At 37.6% G+C, this 18,910-nt stretch overlaps 1 protein-coding gene across 8 annotated transcripts in view; it reads left to right on the plus strand.

The window, feature by feature from the left end:
- The window catches only part of LOC112048035 (WD repeat-containing protein 47), a 57,963-nt gene that overhangs the window by 8,395 nt on the left and 30,658 nt on the right, over window positions 1–18,910 (plus strand). For 6 of the 8 annotated variants that reach the window (XM_024085375.2, XM_024085376.2, XM_052890756.1 and 3 more), the window contains exon 4: window positions 1,494–1,530. In XM_024085375.2, coding sequence (XP_023941143.2) covers window positions 1,494–1,530 — 37 coding nt within the window. Of the gene's footprint in view, window positions 1–1,493; window positions 1,531–10,184; window positions 10,579–11,001; window positions 11,426–18,910 lie in introns of those variants that run through there. The other 2 variants (XM_024085382.2, XM_024085383.2) reach the window with 1 other exon arrangement.

Consider the following 18,910-nt stretch of genomic DNA (forward strand, 5'->3'; position numbering starts at 1 on the left):
CGACGGATTACATGCTTACCCACCATCTACAAGCTCCTTACATCCATTCTGTCATCAAAATTAGCGATGCATATAAATGCAAATCATATTTTGGCTCCAACACAGAATGGATGTAACGCCCGGTCTCGTGGTACAAAGGAACTTCTCCTCATGGACACTGCTATTTGCCAACAGGTTCGGCGAAACAAAAAAATCTGATTGATTCAGTGCCTCATTCATGGCTCATGGAGGTCATGCGGTTGTACAAGGTTGATACAACACTATGCTCTTTTCTTGAGTCATGTATGAGACAGTGGATGACAGTCCTTCGTCACCCAGGCGCTTCTGAGTGTTCTGAATCGAATGAACTGATAGGGATTAGGCGAGGTATTTTCAGCCCTCTATGGTTTTGTCTAGCTCTTAATCCTCTCAGTACTCTACTGCGGGATTCAGGGCTAGGCTTTCGCCTTCGCAGGGGTGGTGAGCTCATATCTCACTTGCTTTACATGGATGACCTCAAACTGTATGCATCAAAGCGTACAGACCTAGTGTCATTGCTGAAGATTACTCAAACCTTTAGCAATGACATAGGGATGGAATTTGGTGTTTGGTGTTGGAAAATTAATGTTTGGTACCCAAACTATAATAAGAGATATTATAGTTTGGGCACCAAACATCAATTTCTGTACTTTCTGCACATTTTATGCCCTGCCCAATTCCATTTATTTTTCATGGCCATGGTTTTTGTTCAAAGTTTCCTTTTGATTTCTTGTTTTGTGTACTTATCTAAAAGACGAATATTCAATGTTGCTCTTTCTATTTTCCTTTGTGCAACTTTTAATATATTTATCCAAAATAGAAATTCTTAGTAATAAGTATTCCTATAAAACTATTTATTTAGTAGTTGGGAACTCTAATTGCCTCCTGATCTGGTGGTTAACCTATAAAAATCACATCCTGGGTAAAATAGATCACGCCAGTGGGTCCAATCTCCATGTCCCCTCTCCTATAAAGAGGGAGGCCTGACCCTGAAATGGGCCATTAAAAAAGGCTGAGGTCTAAGGAGTGGGTCTCATAACTACATGAGCGTCAACTTGTTTTAGGAAGTATCACATCATATGTCTCCAGGGATACTGAAAGGATTTGTATCTCAGACCTTTTCAGTATCCCTGACCTTTTATTGGACTTGTACAATACTCAAATTCACCAACAAAATTATCTGTCCTTTTTTGAGGAGGACAAGGTAGACTCACATATTTTTGAAAATATTTAACACCAATGATATGTGATACACACATGTGTAATTTTAACACAATGAAACATTGATTCTGTATTGACACAGTGTGTATGAACATGTTGATCATGATCATATATTTTGACTGAGGAGTAACCTCTAGCGTCGTAACAAATTTAGTGGCTAAGCCAGAGAAAAAAAAACAAAATAAACTCACTACTTTATTTGTAATGATAGTGTGATTGATTATGAGAACTAAGTTTATTTTTTTTTATTTCAGGCCTGGGAATGATGAGCCAACAGTCACAGGAGCAGCGGTGAGTGAAATTTGTTACTTGACTTATGGTAAGGAAAGTTAGACTCACAATCAATTTCAGATGTATAAACTTCTAAATTGCTTAGCAGCTTGAGTTTTTTAGTATTTGTTGATTATTAATTAGAAGTTGGCATTGTGATCTCACCTGTTAAGTAATGATGCAGCCTATGATAGAAGAGGAAAGACAATCATAACTTACATCCAAAGTACTTGATTCATAAATTACTCAACTGTACTTCTGTACTGAGAGCCGTGATAGCCCAGAGGATATGCCTCTGATTCCGAAGGGTGTGGGCTCGAATCCGGTCTGGGGCATGCCCCACCAAATTTTCTGTTGTGTGCATTTTAAGAAATTAAATATCACGTATCTCAAACGGTGAAGGAAAAACATCGTGAGGAAACCTGCATACCTGAGAATTTTCTTAATTCTCTGCGTGTGTCTGCCAATCCGCATTGGGCCAGTGTGGTGGACTATTGGCCTAACCCGTCTTATTCTGAGAGGAGACTCGAGCTCAGCAGTGAGCCCAATATGGGTTTATAACGACTTCTGTACTATGTGGTATGCGCGGTGGATTTACAAAATGCGGTGGTCTGGCTGGTGGGAGGCTTCAGCCGTGGTTAGGTACTACCCTACCAACAAAGACGTACTGCCAAGCGATTTAGCGTTCCGGTATGATGTCGTGTAGAAACCGAAAGGGGTGTGGATTTCATCCTACTCCTAAGAAGTTAGCCTGTTTCCATCTTAGATTGCATCATCACTTACCATCAGGTGAGATTGTGGTCAAGGGCTAACTTGTAAAGAATAAAAAAGTAAAAGAGCCTCAATAGCTCAACAGTAAGAGTGGTCGGATTCATCACCGAGGGGTGGAATTCGCGCCCCGTTGGTCTATTGTTGTACCCACTCCCAATACAGTCGTACCCGACTAGTTGGAGGGGAATGGCAATATTGGTCATATTTAAAAAGATATGGCAAATATTCTTATTGGTTTATTGATTTAGTTGATTTATAAAGACTATTAGTTCAAGTTTTTATAGACAAGTAAATAATGCAGTTTATACTGAGGCATATCATGATGATGATAATAATCCCTAAAAAAAGAAACTCAGCTGTTATTAAAAAAAAACATCTTTACATGTTTATATTATTATTTCTTATATATAATATTACTATTACATTCATTAATATCACAAATGAGGTCCGCACACACAGATATATAATTGGCAGCCTTCTTTAATGGCCAGGCCACTACAAGGTCAAGCCACCCTACTTTTAGGACAGTGGATAAGATAAGAAGCTTAACCACCACAATGTTCCAACGTGGGGTGGCGGGAATTAGTAATAAAAAATACTGAGAAATGCATTAATATATACACAGTATCTAGCAAATAATAAAAACAAAGAACTGTATATTCTCAAAAAAAAAATATGTTTCTTATATAACAGTGTTATGTCGTGGCATTTTCTTTATTATAAGAATGAAGGATTTATACCGACCACTTATTGGCTGGTGGGAGGCTTCGGCCGTGGCTAGTTACCACCCTACCGGCAAAGACGTACCGCCAAGCGATTTAGCATTCCGTTACGATACCATGTACAAACCAAAATGGGTGTGGATTTCCATCTTCCTCCAAACGAGTTTGACCGCTCTCATCTTTGATTGCATCATCACTTACCATCAGGTGAGATTGTAGTTAGGGGCTAACTTGTAAAGAATAAAAAATAAAAAAACACTGCTTAATGATCACTGGTAAACTTACAGTCATTGTAAATTTTGTATGCTCTGTTATTATCACTATCATTATTATCTCAATCTCTGCGTATGTAAAGGCTGCCAATCCGCATTGGGCCAGCGTGGTGGACTATTAGCCTAAACCCTCTCATTCTAAGAGGATATTCGTGCACAGCAGTGGGCCGAATATGGATTTATAATGATGAAAAAAATGATAAACATGGTATATCAGGGATAGTACAAGTATTTCGCAATAGGTGGCGCGCAAGTTGTTTTTAACTAAAGATATAAAATTGTTTCACTGATTTGAATATTATTTTTATTGATTTGTTTTTGATATTTTTTATTTCTAAAACAGAACTTGGTTTGGTTGTTTGAAACAGAAAAAAAAAATTTGATGAGAGTTATCGGTTCAGATTCCTTTCAATAGATGGCGGTAGTAGTGGATTTGTTAATCTATTTTTATTATTGATCGATTTAAAGTCGCGTTGGGCTTTATCATTGTTAAGAAACCTCGCTTTGTTTAACGTTACGTTTTCAAATAGTACGAGATCCGGTATTAGAAATATATACCCTCATCTGTTATTTATTTGGGATGAGAAATAAAAAGGTTTCCTACGAGTGGTAAATTTGCGACTGGATAGTATTAAATGATTATTATTTTAGTAAATTTATTTTAATGGCACATACTGTAACTGTGTTTGTGTGGTTGCCGAATATAAACAGTAATGGGGATGATGACTAGGTTTGAATATATTGAATTTTATGATACATTCGGGTGAATAAGGGCAATGTTAACTATGTTATACATAAAAAGCAAAGATTGTCTGGATATTTGAAAAATAAATAAGATAATAAAATTTCAAAATCTATTAAAATCTTTTATCGTAATTAGATGAAAATTCATACAGTTTTAGCTTCCTTACATTAAATGTGACATTTTTCAATAAATGAACTATAAACATAAACGCACAAATAACAAAGATATTAGTAATTTTGTTTGAACGCCCATACAAACCTAACGATCAGCGAGCCAACGACGTCACTAAATCGTGCCATTTTGTATGGAGCGTTTTTCAGGGATCCGCGGCAGCGCTGCAAATCTGAGCCTTTAAATCCCTGTAGCTCCGAAAGTAATGATCGCACATACCCTGTTACTTTTACAAAATTGCTTTGTTATTAGTATACTTTTAATTTATATACAATTTAAAAAACTGTCAACATCCCTATTGTTATATAAATACTCCAGTTGTCTAAAATGTCAAATGAAAGCTTATTTTATGGTTTATTGAACTGTATTAAGTTGCCTTTGATCTAGTTCATGGTTTCCTAGATTTTGTATGAAAAATGTGGTCTGGCCACAATTTAACCAGGCAACCTGTCACTGTGTTATTGCGAATATTTATCTATCATTTCTTTTTTACCACTAAAAATAACATTTGAGGGTCTATATTTCCAATGACCATAGACCATAATGATCGTAGACATAGACATAAAATTATAGCTTAGCTGACCTCCTTATAGGAGAGGGGAATATGCAGCTTGCACTTCCCAGATTGCTTTAAAGCTGGTTTTGGCTATAATGTTAAAAAAATAAATTATTCAATGACCCCTGAGGCACATAGACTTACGTACCTAGTAATATCAGTATATAGATAGACTAGCAGACGTCCGCGTCCGCCTTTCGACCTCCTTAATCCGGCTCTATTCGCAAAATCTGTTCTTAGCGGAAACTTACTAACTACAAGCCACCTCCCTGCCAAATTTCAAAAGCCAAAAAGTGGTTTTGAGATTTCGTGATGATTGACCTTTCTCATTTATAATAGGATAAAAGTCTTGGCCATATTAAAAAAACATGGTTAAAAAAAGAACTTAGCCAGAATTTTCGAATTTTCCCGTTTTTATATCTGGCAATTTGTATCATGTCTTAGCGTAATATCTATCTATTTGTAACGTGAAACGATAATTATCTATCGTATTATCTATTTGTAACATTTGATTGCAATAGTTTAGATAGGTAAAGATAAAAAACGCGTTCAATGTCAAACTAGTTAATTAAATCGTTTAGTTGCAACGTTTTTGCTACTGCGTGGGAGTTATTGCGATTGCTAACTTTTAGATTGCTGACTCTGTATTGATAAATTACATAAATTTGATTGAATTATATTTTAAGCATTCTATATGTTTGTATTTAGTAGCGCCTAAACTATTCATCCAATTTTACCTTGTCTTCCGCGTATTAGCTTGTATTTATGTATGTAAGTAAATCTTGTAATCTTAATTTGACCCACTTCCCGGTTGTCAATTACGATGAAATTTTGCACACGCTCTGAGTTCTAATGATAATACCTGACTCGCCAAGAACCGTCATTACAAATCCAATACGTCGGCATACCCAATCACTTTAACTATGTAGAAAAGACAAATCTTGGAATCTTAATTTGACCCACTTCCCGGTCTTCGTGTAGGATGAAATTTTGCACACGCTCTGAGCTCTGATGACATTACGTGACTAGGTAAGAAACGTCGTTATAAACCCAATATGGCGGCCTCCCCAAGCTTGTAACTATGAAGGAAAGACAAATCTTATAATCTTAATTTGACCTACTTCTCGGTCTTCGTGTAGGATGAAATTTTGCACACTCTCTGCGTTGCGATGACAATACATGACTAGCTAAGAAACGTCATTACAAATCCAATATGGCGGCCTCCTCCAGATGGCAGACTGGCTGTTTAAAATCCACCCCCATGACATGGATATCAAATGACCCATATCAAGAATACGAAATAAAATAGTCACGTAGTTTAAATCCAATATTTGTAATTTTTAGTGCGTGCTAAGAGCGTTTTTTAGTTTTTTAAACTATTTAAAGTTATTAGTAGTACAATAGTCTCTGCGCTAAACCGCGGACAGTCGGACGAACGGACAGACAGACGTACACGGCGAAACTATAATGGTTCCTTGTGGTAGTTCACAAAAAAAACATAGAAACAACGGAACGGTCGTGACTCATTATTTGAATGGTACAAAGATACTTAATATCAGTGGCAGTGTCAGGTGCGATCGCAGTGGAGAGTTAACTTACTTACCACAGATTAAAGAATAATAGGCAGATAAAGCACGGAACACGACGGTGTCGTAGCCGTGCCAAATACAAAATTCAAAAACGAATACATTCTCGAGCCAGTACGACACGAAGCGTGGCATCAGTAATTTTCAAAATTATTCAAGAAAAATGGCGACTGTTTACAAAAACTAAAGAAATAAGATGATATTCTGATTATTATGTTAATTTACGTAATTGTTGTTAGTGTTAAACTTTGAAATACATATTATAAGAAAAGTTTGTATAAATGCAGATGTAAATGAGACGCGTGACGTTTCTTTTTTATGGGTTTCACCGACTTTACCACGCTGCTTGTAAAAACTTATCCTGTATTATTCTTTCTTCTGTGTTACTTACCAACAAAAAATGTTCCCATTCCAATAATAAGTAGCAGAGTATCGATGTGACTTGCATAGACTTGAAAAGGTTACGTATTTAGCAATTTTTTACGGAACTTTAAAAGGATCGAATCCGTTGCGTTAATTAGAGTAGTTAGCCGCTGTATAGATAAATTGGTTGTAACAAGCGTGTGATTAAAAGGTTATTCGATTCATCAGTGTTAGCCTTTACTGCAGTTTTATCCTCACGTACCTACTATATAGGCCATCCAATAACACGAATCTCAAGAATTTTGTGGTGTCAACTGGCCTATTTCCTATGTTGGTCTTCATTATCAACCCATCAAAATAAAAAACAAATTAATTGACAAAATGTCATCCACATACTTTGATACAAATTACAAATGATCATCCGGTGCTTACGGTGGATATGTAGATGACACTCTGTTGTCCAATTTAATAGGTTGATAATAAAGACCAAAATAGTGAATTAGGCCGCAGGTCGCCATAGTTTTTTGACTTTTGACAAATGATGTCTATCACCAGACCAGAGGTTGTCAAAGTTGTACTTAATATTTACTGCAGTTTTGTCCTCTCCTACTACACAGGCTATTCAATTACACGTATTTGATGACTTATGACACGTGGCAATCATTTTGGACTTTTCCGATGCTTCTTTAGTATACTCGTACATAGGTAATAGTAGTTAATTACACAAATTTCATGAATATTGCGATGTTGTCACGTGGCTATATTTTTTGAACCTAACTAGATCCTAACTGACGCTTCCTTAATATGGTACATTTTCACCCGTGTCTGAGACTTTGTCCGTGTGAAATTCAGAATCCCGCGCGAGCTATAATTTTTTTCTGGAACAAATGTAGCGTATTAGCTGTAAGACTTAAGTAAACCCTAATAAATCCAAGGTAGACAATAGCTCTATTATTTAAATTAAATTTCAACCAAGTCTGTTCAGTAGTATCAGCATGAAGGAGTAACAAACATACTACACGCAAACTAAATTTATGTACCTATTACTAGCCTACTATTTATATGACATAGGTACCCTACTAGCTTGCTTTCGTTCTAATAGGTCGTGTATCGTTGCGTTATGAGAAATTCTTGCGATCATCGAAGGAAACTGGAATAAGTGAGAATTTCCGAAGTTCTGAAGAGGTGTAAAGTCTGCCAGCGTGACGTATCTTTTTTTTTACGTGGGGAAATCCTCATGGATACCTTTTCGCCACGGGGAGGCAAGAAGGTTTATGTCGGACTTCAACCGACTAAAACCCCACGGTGTTCCGACTCGCCGCCTGATGACTGAGCCACGGGAACATTTCGTAAACTACCGCAACCCAGCCAGCGACACTCGTAAATCGAGCTCTCCTGTTGTTTTATTAAGATCGCTTAGGGAACACTGAAAGCGTTAACAAAACAACTCGAGGACTTATCTCCGGTGGGTGACAGATTCCACGTATCTATCACCCGGAGGTCCTCGTCAAGGAGGCAAATGACGGTCCTGAACGAGCCGCCTGCGTCCGGCTCTCTTACGGCGAGCGTGGCGTACCTAACCTAAAGCCAGGGACGGGTTAATGTGGCGGTGGAATTGTTAAGCCAACATCGGATACTTAAACGTGGGCAACTTAACACGAAATACGAGTAAACAAATCGATGAATCTAGTATTATATCTATATTTGTACTGTTGATCTGTCGTAGGTGTATGTTATTAATGAATACATAATTTTATGTCTCGCTTCCATTTAATGACTGCAAAATACATCAGCGCTTAGCTTAGAACTCATACTTGAACTGACACCTACACACGTCCTTGTTGTCCGTCGCGAAAAGGGCTATATATACTTGTATATGAGGAAAGATATGTTTGTTTGTTAATTTGTTTGAATTGGCTCTGAAACTTCTAGACCTATTTGAAAAATTATAATCTTAACTAGACACGATTAGTATCTTAGCTAATCTTAACATAGACTATATTTTATCCCCGTATTCTCACGGGAACGGGAACAACGCAGGTGTACCGCGTGGTGCTTGCTTGTTATGTATATATGTTTTTACGAGTAGTCATTGTTTCTCTAAATTTCCCGTAAAGTTATCCACTGCTATTAGATTATTATCTGAGTAAATCTAAACGTATATATTACTAAGGGTTGTTTTTTTCATTTCATTTTCTTTATTTATTTTACATACTTAATAAGTAGGTATGTAGACATTTTTAAGATAAACGTATTACATTGTTTTGTATTTTATACTAGCTTTTGACTGCGGCTTCACCCGCGCTAAATTCGGCATAACACGTCATTTTTCGTTGGTAACAAAGAGTCTGTTTTTGTCACAAATAGTCTGCATACCAATTTATAGCTTTTTACCTTGAAATCCACACAAACTTCCACTCCCCATTTTAGGTAAGTGGGGGGTTAGAAAGAGACTTTAAGTAGCCTATGTCACTCTTCATCCTATCAACTATCTTCACTTAAAAATCACGTCAATTCGTCGCTCCGTTTTGCCGTCAAAGACGGACAAATATACATACTTTCACATTTATAATATTAGTATAGATGACACTAGCTGATGATATCGACTTCGTCCGCTCGAAATTAAATTTTTCACAAAAACGCGGGAGCAATGGATTTCACCAGGGTTTAGATATCTCAATAAAAAAACAGTCAAGACTTGCAGTTTTTGCATATAAGAGAAACAAACATCCATACCTACTTTCTTATACGCGATTTATATAGTTCAAAAGCCAGTCAGCCAGGTCAAACATATATTTCTTGCGAATTTTTACTCTTTGAGTATGATCATAATTTTATTTGAGTATTACACATAAGTAAGAGAGCAGCGATAGCCCAGTGGATATGACCTCTGCCTCCGATTCCGGAGGGTGTGGGTTCGAATCCGGTTCGGGGCATGCACCTCCAACTTTTCAGTTGTGTGCATTTTAAGAAATTAAATATCACGTGTCTCAATCGGTGAAGGAAAACATCGTGAGGAAACCTGCATACCAGAGAATTATCTTCATTCTCTGATCGTGTGTGAATCCGCATTGGGCCAGCGTGGTGGACTATTGGCCTAACCCCTCTCATTTTGAGAGGAGACTCGAGCTCAGCAGTGAGCCGAATATGGGTTGATGACGACGATTACACATAAATAATCCAAATCCACCCGAAAAAAAATACAGCACACAGATAGGCGGAGAAAGAGACTGTGTATTATCTATATAGCGGTATCATCGTAAATACGTACTTGTAACATACAGACAGATTTAATGTCGCATTTATAATATTAGCATGTGTATATTTGCTGGCCAAGTAGCCACACCACTGGAGCTATTATTTACCTCCTTGTCACCATATTTACATACATCTACGGTGTAATTGTAGGACACGATAATGTGTAATTGGTTGTTCGGCGCGCGCGCATGCCGCGTGAGTCATCGGCGAACGTTTTGCGCGCAACGCCGTCCGCGCGGTCCAGTCATATCGCGTCGTACCTCGAGGACATACATACCACTTTAAGTCACGCTTTTGTGCTAACGAGTACGTAAGCCTGATACTTTTATGTGGTGAATTAAAATATATAAATCTTTATATAACAAAGTGGTGTAACGAGATCAAAAATGACGGCGGTGAAGAAGGCAATAGCTATGAGGCAGTTGGACTCCATGTTTGGAACTATGACCTTAGAAGGAGAGGGTCGTCATTCCCCATTAGTCAGCTCGACCATAGAGCACGATCCGCACTGCGACGTCCACGGCCGATGCAGCACGCCCTACAGATCGTCGCTCTATCTCCACAGCAGGGAGTCTACGCCTGGTTTCCGGGAGTCCGTGTCGCCGACGAACGGGCTTATCATCAGGTCTGTTTTTCGTGACTAGACCGACTGTACGTACATATATGGATACTTACGTATACAAAAAAATATGTAAAATATAGGCTAATTAATTTTTTTTTTGTATTTTATTTAATTACGAATACTGATTGAAAAATAAATTGAATTATTTATAATAGATAAAAATATTTAACTGGAATTTCTTTCCTTATTTTCAATGATATATTACATCGCGAATTTACCCAGGATGTTATAGAGCTTAAGTCAAATTACGTAATTAGTCTATTGCTTCATGATTTCAGTTTATTTTTTTAGTTGAGACGCAATCATATTTTATTTATAATTTATTGTTTGAAAGTACCGCAATACGCCAAGCATCCATATAAGAGTCATAAGTCTTTAATTCAGTTTTGTAAAAGCGAATGTTTCTGTAATGAATGTGGTGAACAGGCGTAGGGGCTCGCTCGGTATATCTGGATCGCCGTCCAGGGACGTGGAACAGCACCCTTCGACCTTCCCGAGTATTCTACGCAGAGATCGGCACAGCCCCTCGCAGACTCCGCCTAGAAGAGACACGCCCAGCCCAACTCAAAGATATAGTTCAAAGAGACACTCTATGGGCTCCTTTCCGAATCTTTCGCGAAGCAACATCATCAATTACAATAGAAGAGATTCTCTCAACAGTACAGGCGTTAGGGATATGAAAAGAGACTACGTCGGCTCACTGAACTCCCTGTCGAGAAAAAGTTCTATTGACACCAAGAAATCATCAAGCGATTCCTTGGATATGTGGCAATCTACTTGGGATATTGATCGGCATACGAGTCACTCCATACTGACGCCTGACGAGAGATTATCTTGCGCACATTATAAGGTAACTTTTTGAATAATCGATTATGAGAATGTTTTATTATACAGACACTGATATTTCAAATGCTTAGTACACATATATTGTTTATTTATTTATTGCGTATGCTAGAGTCATCATACTAATATTATGAATGCGAAAGTGAGTTTGCTTGTTTGTTTATTTATCATCTATTAAATTCATGCACACGTTAGAAGAGCGTCTAACAAGTGTGGTATAATTGTTAGAATCCACTAGAAGAAAGTAAATACTTGAGACGGAGTATCGACCCATTTTCAAAATTAATACCACTGATCATTATTGCTGATGACAGACGCATCTTGTCGTGCCCTTTATGACGTAGCTAAGACGAACTATGAGTATACTTACAAAGAATTTATATTTTATAACATATAGTATAACAAAAAGTCTCATAAGCGTCTGTCCATTTATGTGTTCTTTAACTCCTTCCAAACCACATAACACAAGCTTTTTCAGTTTTTACCAATAGAAAAGGAACTACATATACAGTGTGCTCGGGAAAATTTCCCTTAACTTCAAGTGTTTTCAACTTTTCATACAAAGTAATTCAAATAATTTCGACTATCCATGTAACGCCTTTATCTATCCTTGCATTTTAAAATACGTAAAACTTGGTTACGTCATAATATTAAGGATGTGTATATGGGACACATTTACAAACGAAATTTTATTTACACAGATTTATGTATTATTTTAGAACACATGTTCCTTGGACATTTTTAGTTAATTTTCGTTAAAGAATATAACCCCAGAGTTGTAGGAAATACTCCGGAGCACCCTGTATAAAAAAGTTATTTTGAGTAATTAAGCTACCGGTATAATAATGTATGCGAATTAATCGCACGTTTCGAGAGCTTCAGTGGCTGTAGTTAAATTTATATAAAAATAATTTTCTTAAAAAGTGCTAATAAAAGTACACGGTAGCATAATATGTCTATCTTTTAAAGAATTTGTATAACAATAATATATAATTATTTTGCTACTCAACTTTATTACTACCCGGACGCACCCGGGGTCGCTAGTGTTATTATATTAAACAGTACACTACTGTTGTCTGAGCTATAGGTAACACAAGAGCATCTTTCAATGCGAGTCTGCTTATAAATGTACGTAACGACCAATAATAACCATTTTAGTATTATTTATTGCGAAACACTATGTCTAATTTAAAAGCCATCCGGTGAGGTCATACTTTTATTGAGACTCATATTTCACACTTCTTTATTGATTTCTGTGACCACCGTCCCTTAAGACCTCGTTATACTGGTAACACGCCACCTAACTACAGCGAGAAATAAGTGATCCACACAACGAAATGGAATTTGGATCATGGTTCCTTTTGTGAGATAGTGCCTACTAAAAGTCCAACCTTACTATGACTACCTACTATTTATTTCTTTGATGCGATTGAGCGAAGAGTCGCCCCGAAGCTACACGAAGAGAAATGTCTGGCGACTGAGGTCATGATTTCTAGAAAATCTATACTAATATTATAAAGCTGAAGAGTTTGTTAGTTTGATTGAACGCGCTAATCTCAGGAAATAGTGGTACGATTTGAAAAATTCTTTTAGTGTTAGATAGCCCATTTATCGAAGAAGGTTATAGGCTATATATTATCCCCGTATTTCTAAGGGAACGGGCACCACGCGGGTGAAACCGCGCGGCGTCAGCTAGTATATTAATAAAACGTTTTATACATACACGATTGAGGGTCTGTAATCTGCAACCTACGAAATCCATCTTTATTCAATCTCTGTAATTACTTACGTACCTATGTTAAGATTATTCCTGACACTGACGATTGACAAAACTCTCATTTTTTAATGTTGAACATCTATAGCCGCACGTAAAACCGATATCTGGCTTGACGCATGTCGTGGCGACGCGTCGCCACGCTATATGATGATATATATAGACAGTCTATATGCAGTAGTGTGACCGGTGTGTCGCCATGCGCAATCGACTGTGCGATCCTCTCCCACTTGATTCGGCGTTAAGCCATCTCTCCCGCGCTACACTAAGCTCGGATACCTATATATATACTCCGTAGTGTATACAGTGTTGTTTAACTTTTACAAATTCATGTCGATGTTTCACATCTGCCAGGCGTCACGTGACGGCTCACATTTTTATAGTGACCTTTCGTTTCTTCGACTTCCATTATTAAATTTAGGCAAGTAGGATATTGTAATACATTTTGAAAAAAAAAAGTTGGAATGTGCACACTGAAATTTTTTATAAAATGAGGAAGGTCCATACATCACAGGCTTTTTTGGATCATAGGAATGATTCGTTGCTTGCTTGTTCTTCGTACTGACTGCACAAACAATATTTTGTTACTATGTTACAATAGGCCCCGTAACGTCAATATATATTCCCTCGCTAACATCCCTCATCTTATAAGCCCATATACTTGTAATGCTATCCACTCACCATCCAATAAGTCCACGTGCAGCGCTAACTGCAGGATATCCAATAAAACTGATCGTATATTGGTCGCGATGTGCATGACATGGTACAGTTCGCGAGCAGGCATGTGTGCTTATTGGATGGTGGGTGACCAGCATTACTGTGTTATTATTCTATTATTGAGTATCGTTTCGCTTCTTTGCACATTTACGGCTTACGAGTAGGTAATTAAAAGTATCGCATAATTACTCTTTGCGGATAATATTAGCAATTACATTTTTACCGTTTTAATGATCATTTTATAACCGTTATACGGCTGATTACTACTGGAGATGGGATGTCTGCTAGTCGCGGGTGCTTATAGAAACAAAGAATATTTCCTAGTTGTAATTAGCAGGCGATTCAAAACGATCAGTAAATAGGGTATGCGATGTTATTTTCGCTTTTTAGTGTAGCACTCTGAGAGGAGACTCGAGCCCAGCAGTGAGCCGAATATGGGTTGATAATGATGATGATGATGATGAGTGTGGCATATTTTTGGATTAGTGTTTAAATGATTACTATAAACCCCGGACCGGCTTCGAACCCACACCCTCCGGAATTGGAGGCAGAGGTCATATCCACTGGGCTATCATGGCTCTTCACTACATTTTACTGCTTTTGAGTTCTTTTGTGTTTCATCGAAATCAGAGTCAATGAATATAAAATATTTACAAAGATAATATCATACGAAGAAAAAAGAATCATTACAAAAGTTTTCATCATACATAAAAACATGCGCGTCGAATTGAGAACCTTCTCCGTTTTTTCATCGATTTATATAAGACTGAGCCGTGATAGCCAAGTGGATATGACCTCTGCCTCCTATTCCGGAGGGTGTGGTTTCGAAGCCGGTCCGGGGCATGCAGCTCCAACATTTCAGTTGTGTGCATTTTAAGAAATTAAATATCACGTGTCTCAAACGGTGAAGGAAAACATCGTGAGGAAACCTGCATACCAGAGAAATTTCTTAATTCTCTGCGTGTGTGAAGTTCGCCAATCCGCATTGGGCCAGCGTGTTGGACTATCATTTATTATTGCTTTTACACGTAAGGGGCCCCTGTAGTCCGGGGCCCCGTATCATTGATACGGCTGATACGGCGGTAGCTACGCCCCTGCTGGACAGCGAGACACTAGATCGACGGGACAGTTATTATTTACGTGGTTATTTATATCTGAAATATGTAAATACGGCCATGATATACCGGTGTTGTTCGCAACCATGTTTGGGCAGCCTGACGCGGCCTGGCCAACACATTCTCGATGTTATCGCCAGCTGCGTAATGATAGCCACAAACGGTCAATTATTCTCACGTTTCTGTAGCACCCACGACTATAATTGATCGTGTGTTGGTCACTACATATATGACTTGTATAGTATGCCGCGAGGGTACTGTCGTTTGCGTTTCAGAAACGTGAGAATAATTGACCGTCAATGGCGACCTTATGACAGATGGAATTGTTCTGAGAATGCGTTTTTTCAATAATTAGGTTCACCGCCTTAACAATACTCGGATTCAATTCGACTAATGCTATGTGAATGTGAAAGTTTGTGCGTCTCCACGTTGTTAAAGCAAATACGTTGTACCTACGTATTCAAACTGTCCACAAAATTCAAAGAAGTACATAGAACATAGATCATAGAAAATATTTCATTACAAGCTTTGTGAATAATATAAAGATTTGCCTAAGTTTGACTACTCTGATTACATTTTCTTTCTAAAAAAAAATTGTACCTTGTTTGTTATAGCGACACAAATTGTCCAAGAGATAGGTTTTATATTTGAATCCTCGTGAACAATCAATTGAAATTATATAATAGTTGGCCGGATCTTTTGCCTATAACGGAGTGGTGTATTATCAATGCGTGTTCCATTATGTTACACATTAATGAATTAAAAAAGTCTTACAATTCTTGTATAGTTTTAATATTTTTAATTGCTTAGAAAGTTAACAAATTAGTAGATGGAAAATCGTCTTGGTCTGGTTGCGAGCGCGTTATTTTGTTGCGTGTTTGTTAATCGTCGTTGTTTCGTATAGGTTAAAGAATAGTTTTTAATCTACATACAAATAGGACTTCCCCTTTTATGCTGTGGGTTTAAAATGTTATCCGTTGATGATACCGTTTAAGATAGAAACACAGGCACGTTAACCTAAAAGACTGGTTAACAAAGGTTAACTTACAAGGCTGGTTAATTAAAACAACTAGGCGATGCCCCGCGGTTTCACCCGCGTAGTTTCCGATTCCGTGAGAAAACGGGAATAAAACTGTTACCCATAAATAACCTCGTTTTTTTTTTATTTATTTTTTTATTTTTATAATAAGTTAGCCCTTGACTACAATCACACCTGATGGTAAGTGATGATGCAGTCTAAGATGGAAGCGAGCTAACTTGTTAGGAGGAGGATGAAAATCCACACCCCTTTCGGTTTCTACACGGCATCGTACCGGAACGCTAAATTGCTTGGCGGTACGTCTTTGCCGGTAGGGTGGTAACTAGCCACGGCCGAAGCCTCCCACCAGCCAAAGTTTTGTAGTATCATAGTTTATAGTAGTAGTAAAATAACGTAGTGGTGAAAAACTTTGAAATCGTTTTAGTAGATCCAGAGATTACCCCCTACCACACCACAAATTAAGCTCTTAATAATATTAGTATAGATAAGTATGGTCTAAGATCTGACACAAGAAAAATATACCCTCATTGACGACGGTTATACTCGTAGTAGGCAAGAGTCAGTGGCGTGCACTGCATAGAGGCAAAAACGCACTGCCTACCCCGAGGAACCTGTATTAGAAACGGTATATCCCATTTTCTACCATTTCAACGTAGAATGCCTTGTTAAAAACCTTGTGCACGCCGCTGGCAAGAGTAGAATAGAATTATGTAAAAGACAGTGAAAGTGATCGAGTTTTGAATCATAGTTCAGTCTATGCACTTCTGGCTTTACGAGTATGTTGTATTAACAGTGGAATACCCACAAATTGTCGGTAGGTGCGCATCTAGTAGGGAGGGTACATTTATGGGTCAATAACGCCATAATTCATACATTAATGATAAAATATAAATAATAGGTATGTAATAAGCGGAAATTTCAAAGAACAGCGCAATGATAAGCGTATTTAATCAGTCTGCTGTAAGAAAACAAATGTTTATCTTACTCACAATAACATTTATATTAATTACTTAGTTCAATCGTATAATGTAATTATTGTTTATTGAATTATAATAGTACAGTTGAATTATAATAGTAAAAAAAGCCGTGATAGCCCAGTGGATATGACCTCTGCCTCCGATTCCGGAGGGTGTGGGTTCGAATCCGGTCCGGGGTATGCACCTCCAACATTTCAGTTGTGTGCATTTTAAGAAATTAAATATCACGTGTCTCAATCGGTGAAGGAAAACATCGTGAGGAAACCTGCATACCAGAGAATTATCTTAATTCTCTGCGTATGTGAAGTCTGCCAATCCGCATTGGGCCAGCGTGGTGGACTATTGGCCTAATCCCTCTCATTCTGAGAGGAGACTCGAGCTCAGCAGTGAGCCGAATATGGGTTGATGACGACGAATAGTACATCAAACTTTTATCTAAGTGCTGATACCTGCGACTTCATTTTCGTGAAATTAAGGTGTTCAAATTGTTTTTCCAAATAAGAGCGCAATCCAGTAGTTTTTGCATATAAGAGTTTATACCATCATTATAATAAGTTTTTGCAAATCTCGCAAGATCCATGGTTTCTTTCAGGACAACCTAGGCGGTAATCTAGGGTATTATAGGGTCTAACTTTATTTTAATTTTCAGCAAAATATGTTAAGTACCTGGTTGTGGCGTTAAAGAGTAACAAACATTCATACCATCATAACTAGGTATCAGTTTTTCATTCATTCATACATTCATTAAAAAACCATGATTTTTCCGGAATAAAAGAATCCTATGTGTTAATCCAGGTTGCAATCTATCTCAATTCCAAATTTCAATTAATTTAATTCAGTAGTCGAGGCGTGAAAGAGTAACAAACATTCATGCCATCAAAATCATCAGATTTTCCCAAATCTCGGGAAACCATGGATTTTTCTGGACAAAAGGTAGTTTATGTGGTATGTGCCCGGGCCCATCTTACCTATCTTCAATTTAAATTTCAGCCCAATCGGTTCAGTAGTTGCGGCGCTAAATAGTAACAAACATCCAAACCAACATATCCATACAAACTTTCGCGTTTATAATATTAGTCGTCGTCGTCGTCGTCGTTATTAACCTATATTCGGCTCAGTGCTGAGCTCGAGACTCCTCTCAGAATGAGAGGGGTTAGGCCAATAGTCCACCACGCTGCCCCAATGCGGCTTGGCAGACTCAGATTATTAAGAAAATTCTCGGGTATGCAGGTTTCCTCAGGTATTATAATATTAGTGGGATTAATTAATTAATAAGTAGGGCTAACCGACGCCCCGCGATTATATCTGACATTAGAACTATAATAGCACCATGATTCAAATCAACATGCTTCTACAAATTTTTAGTTTATTCAAATTTATTTTAAAAATTATCATAAGAGCGAGTTCCACACATTTTCGGATTATTAGAAGTGATAATACACTTTTTCTAGCGAAAGTTCTTGTTATGTAAGCAACGTGACTGTTTATTATTAAATTTAAATTTGTCTGACTTTTATGTCTAACACATGAAGCAGAATAAATAAAAACAAAACCTGTGATGGCCATACTTTCTTCATTACATACTCGTAGTTGTCTACAGTACATAGGAGTACTGTGGACCACTACGAGACAACTACGAGTATTTAGGACCTTGACTTTAGGAGATAGCCGATAGTCACCAGACACTTAGCGTGGCTTTTAAAGATTACCTTTCGAAAAATACCTTTAAAAACCAGCCATTCCGAAGATTATAAACCCTTTAAACCCTTATAATAAACCCTTTTAATGCAAAAATATGGATATACACAATATCACTATCACGCACTATGGGATAGACAAGGAAAAAATCACCTTCACTTGATATGAGGAG

Source organism: Bicyclus anynana, chromosome Z, assembly GCF_947172395.1.
Source record: "Bicyclus anynana chromosome Z, ilBicAnyn1.1, whole genome shotgun sequence".
NCBI classification, from domain to species: Eukaryota; Metazoa; Arthropoda; class Insecta; order Lepidoptera; family Nymphalidae; genus Bicyclus; species Bicyclus anynana.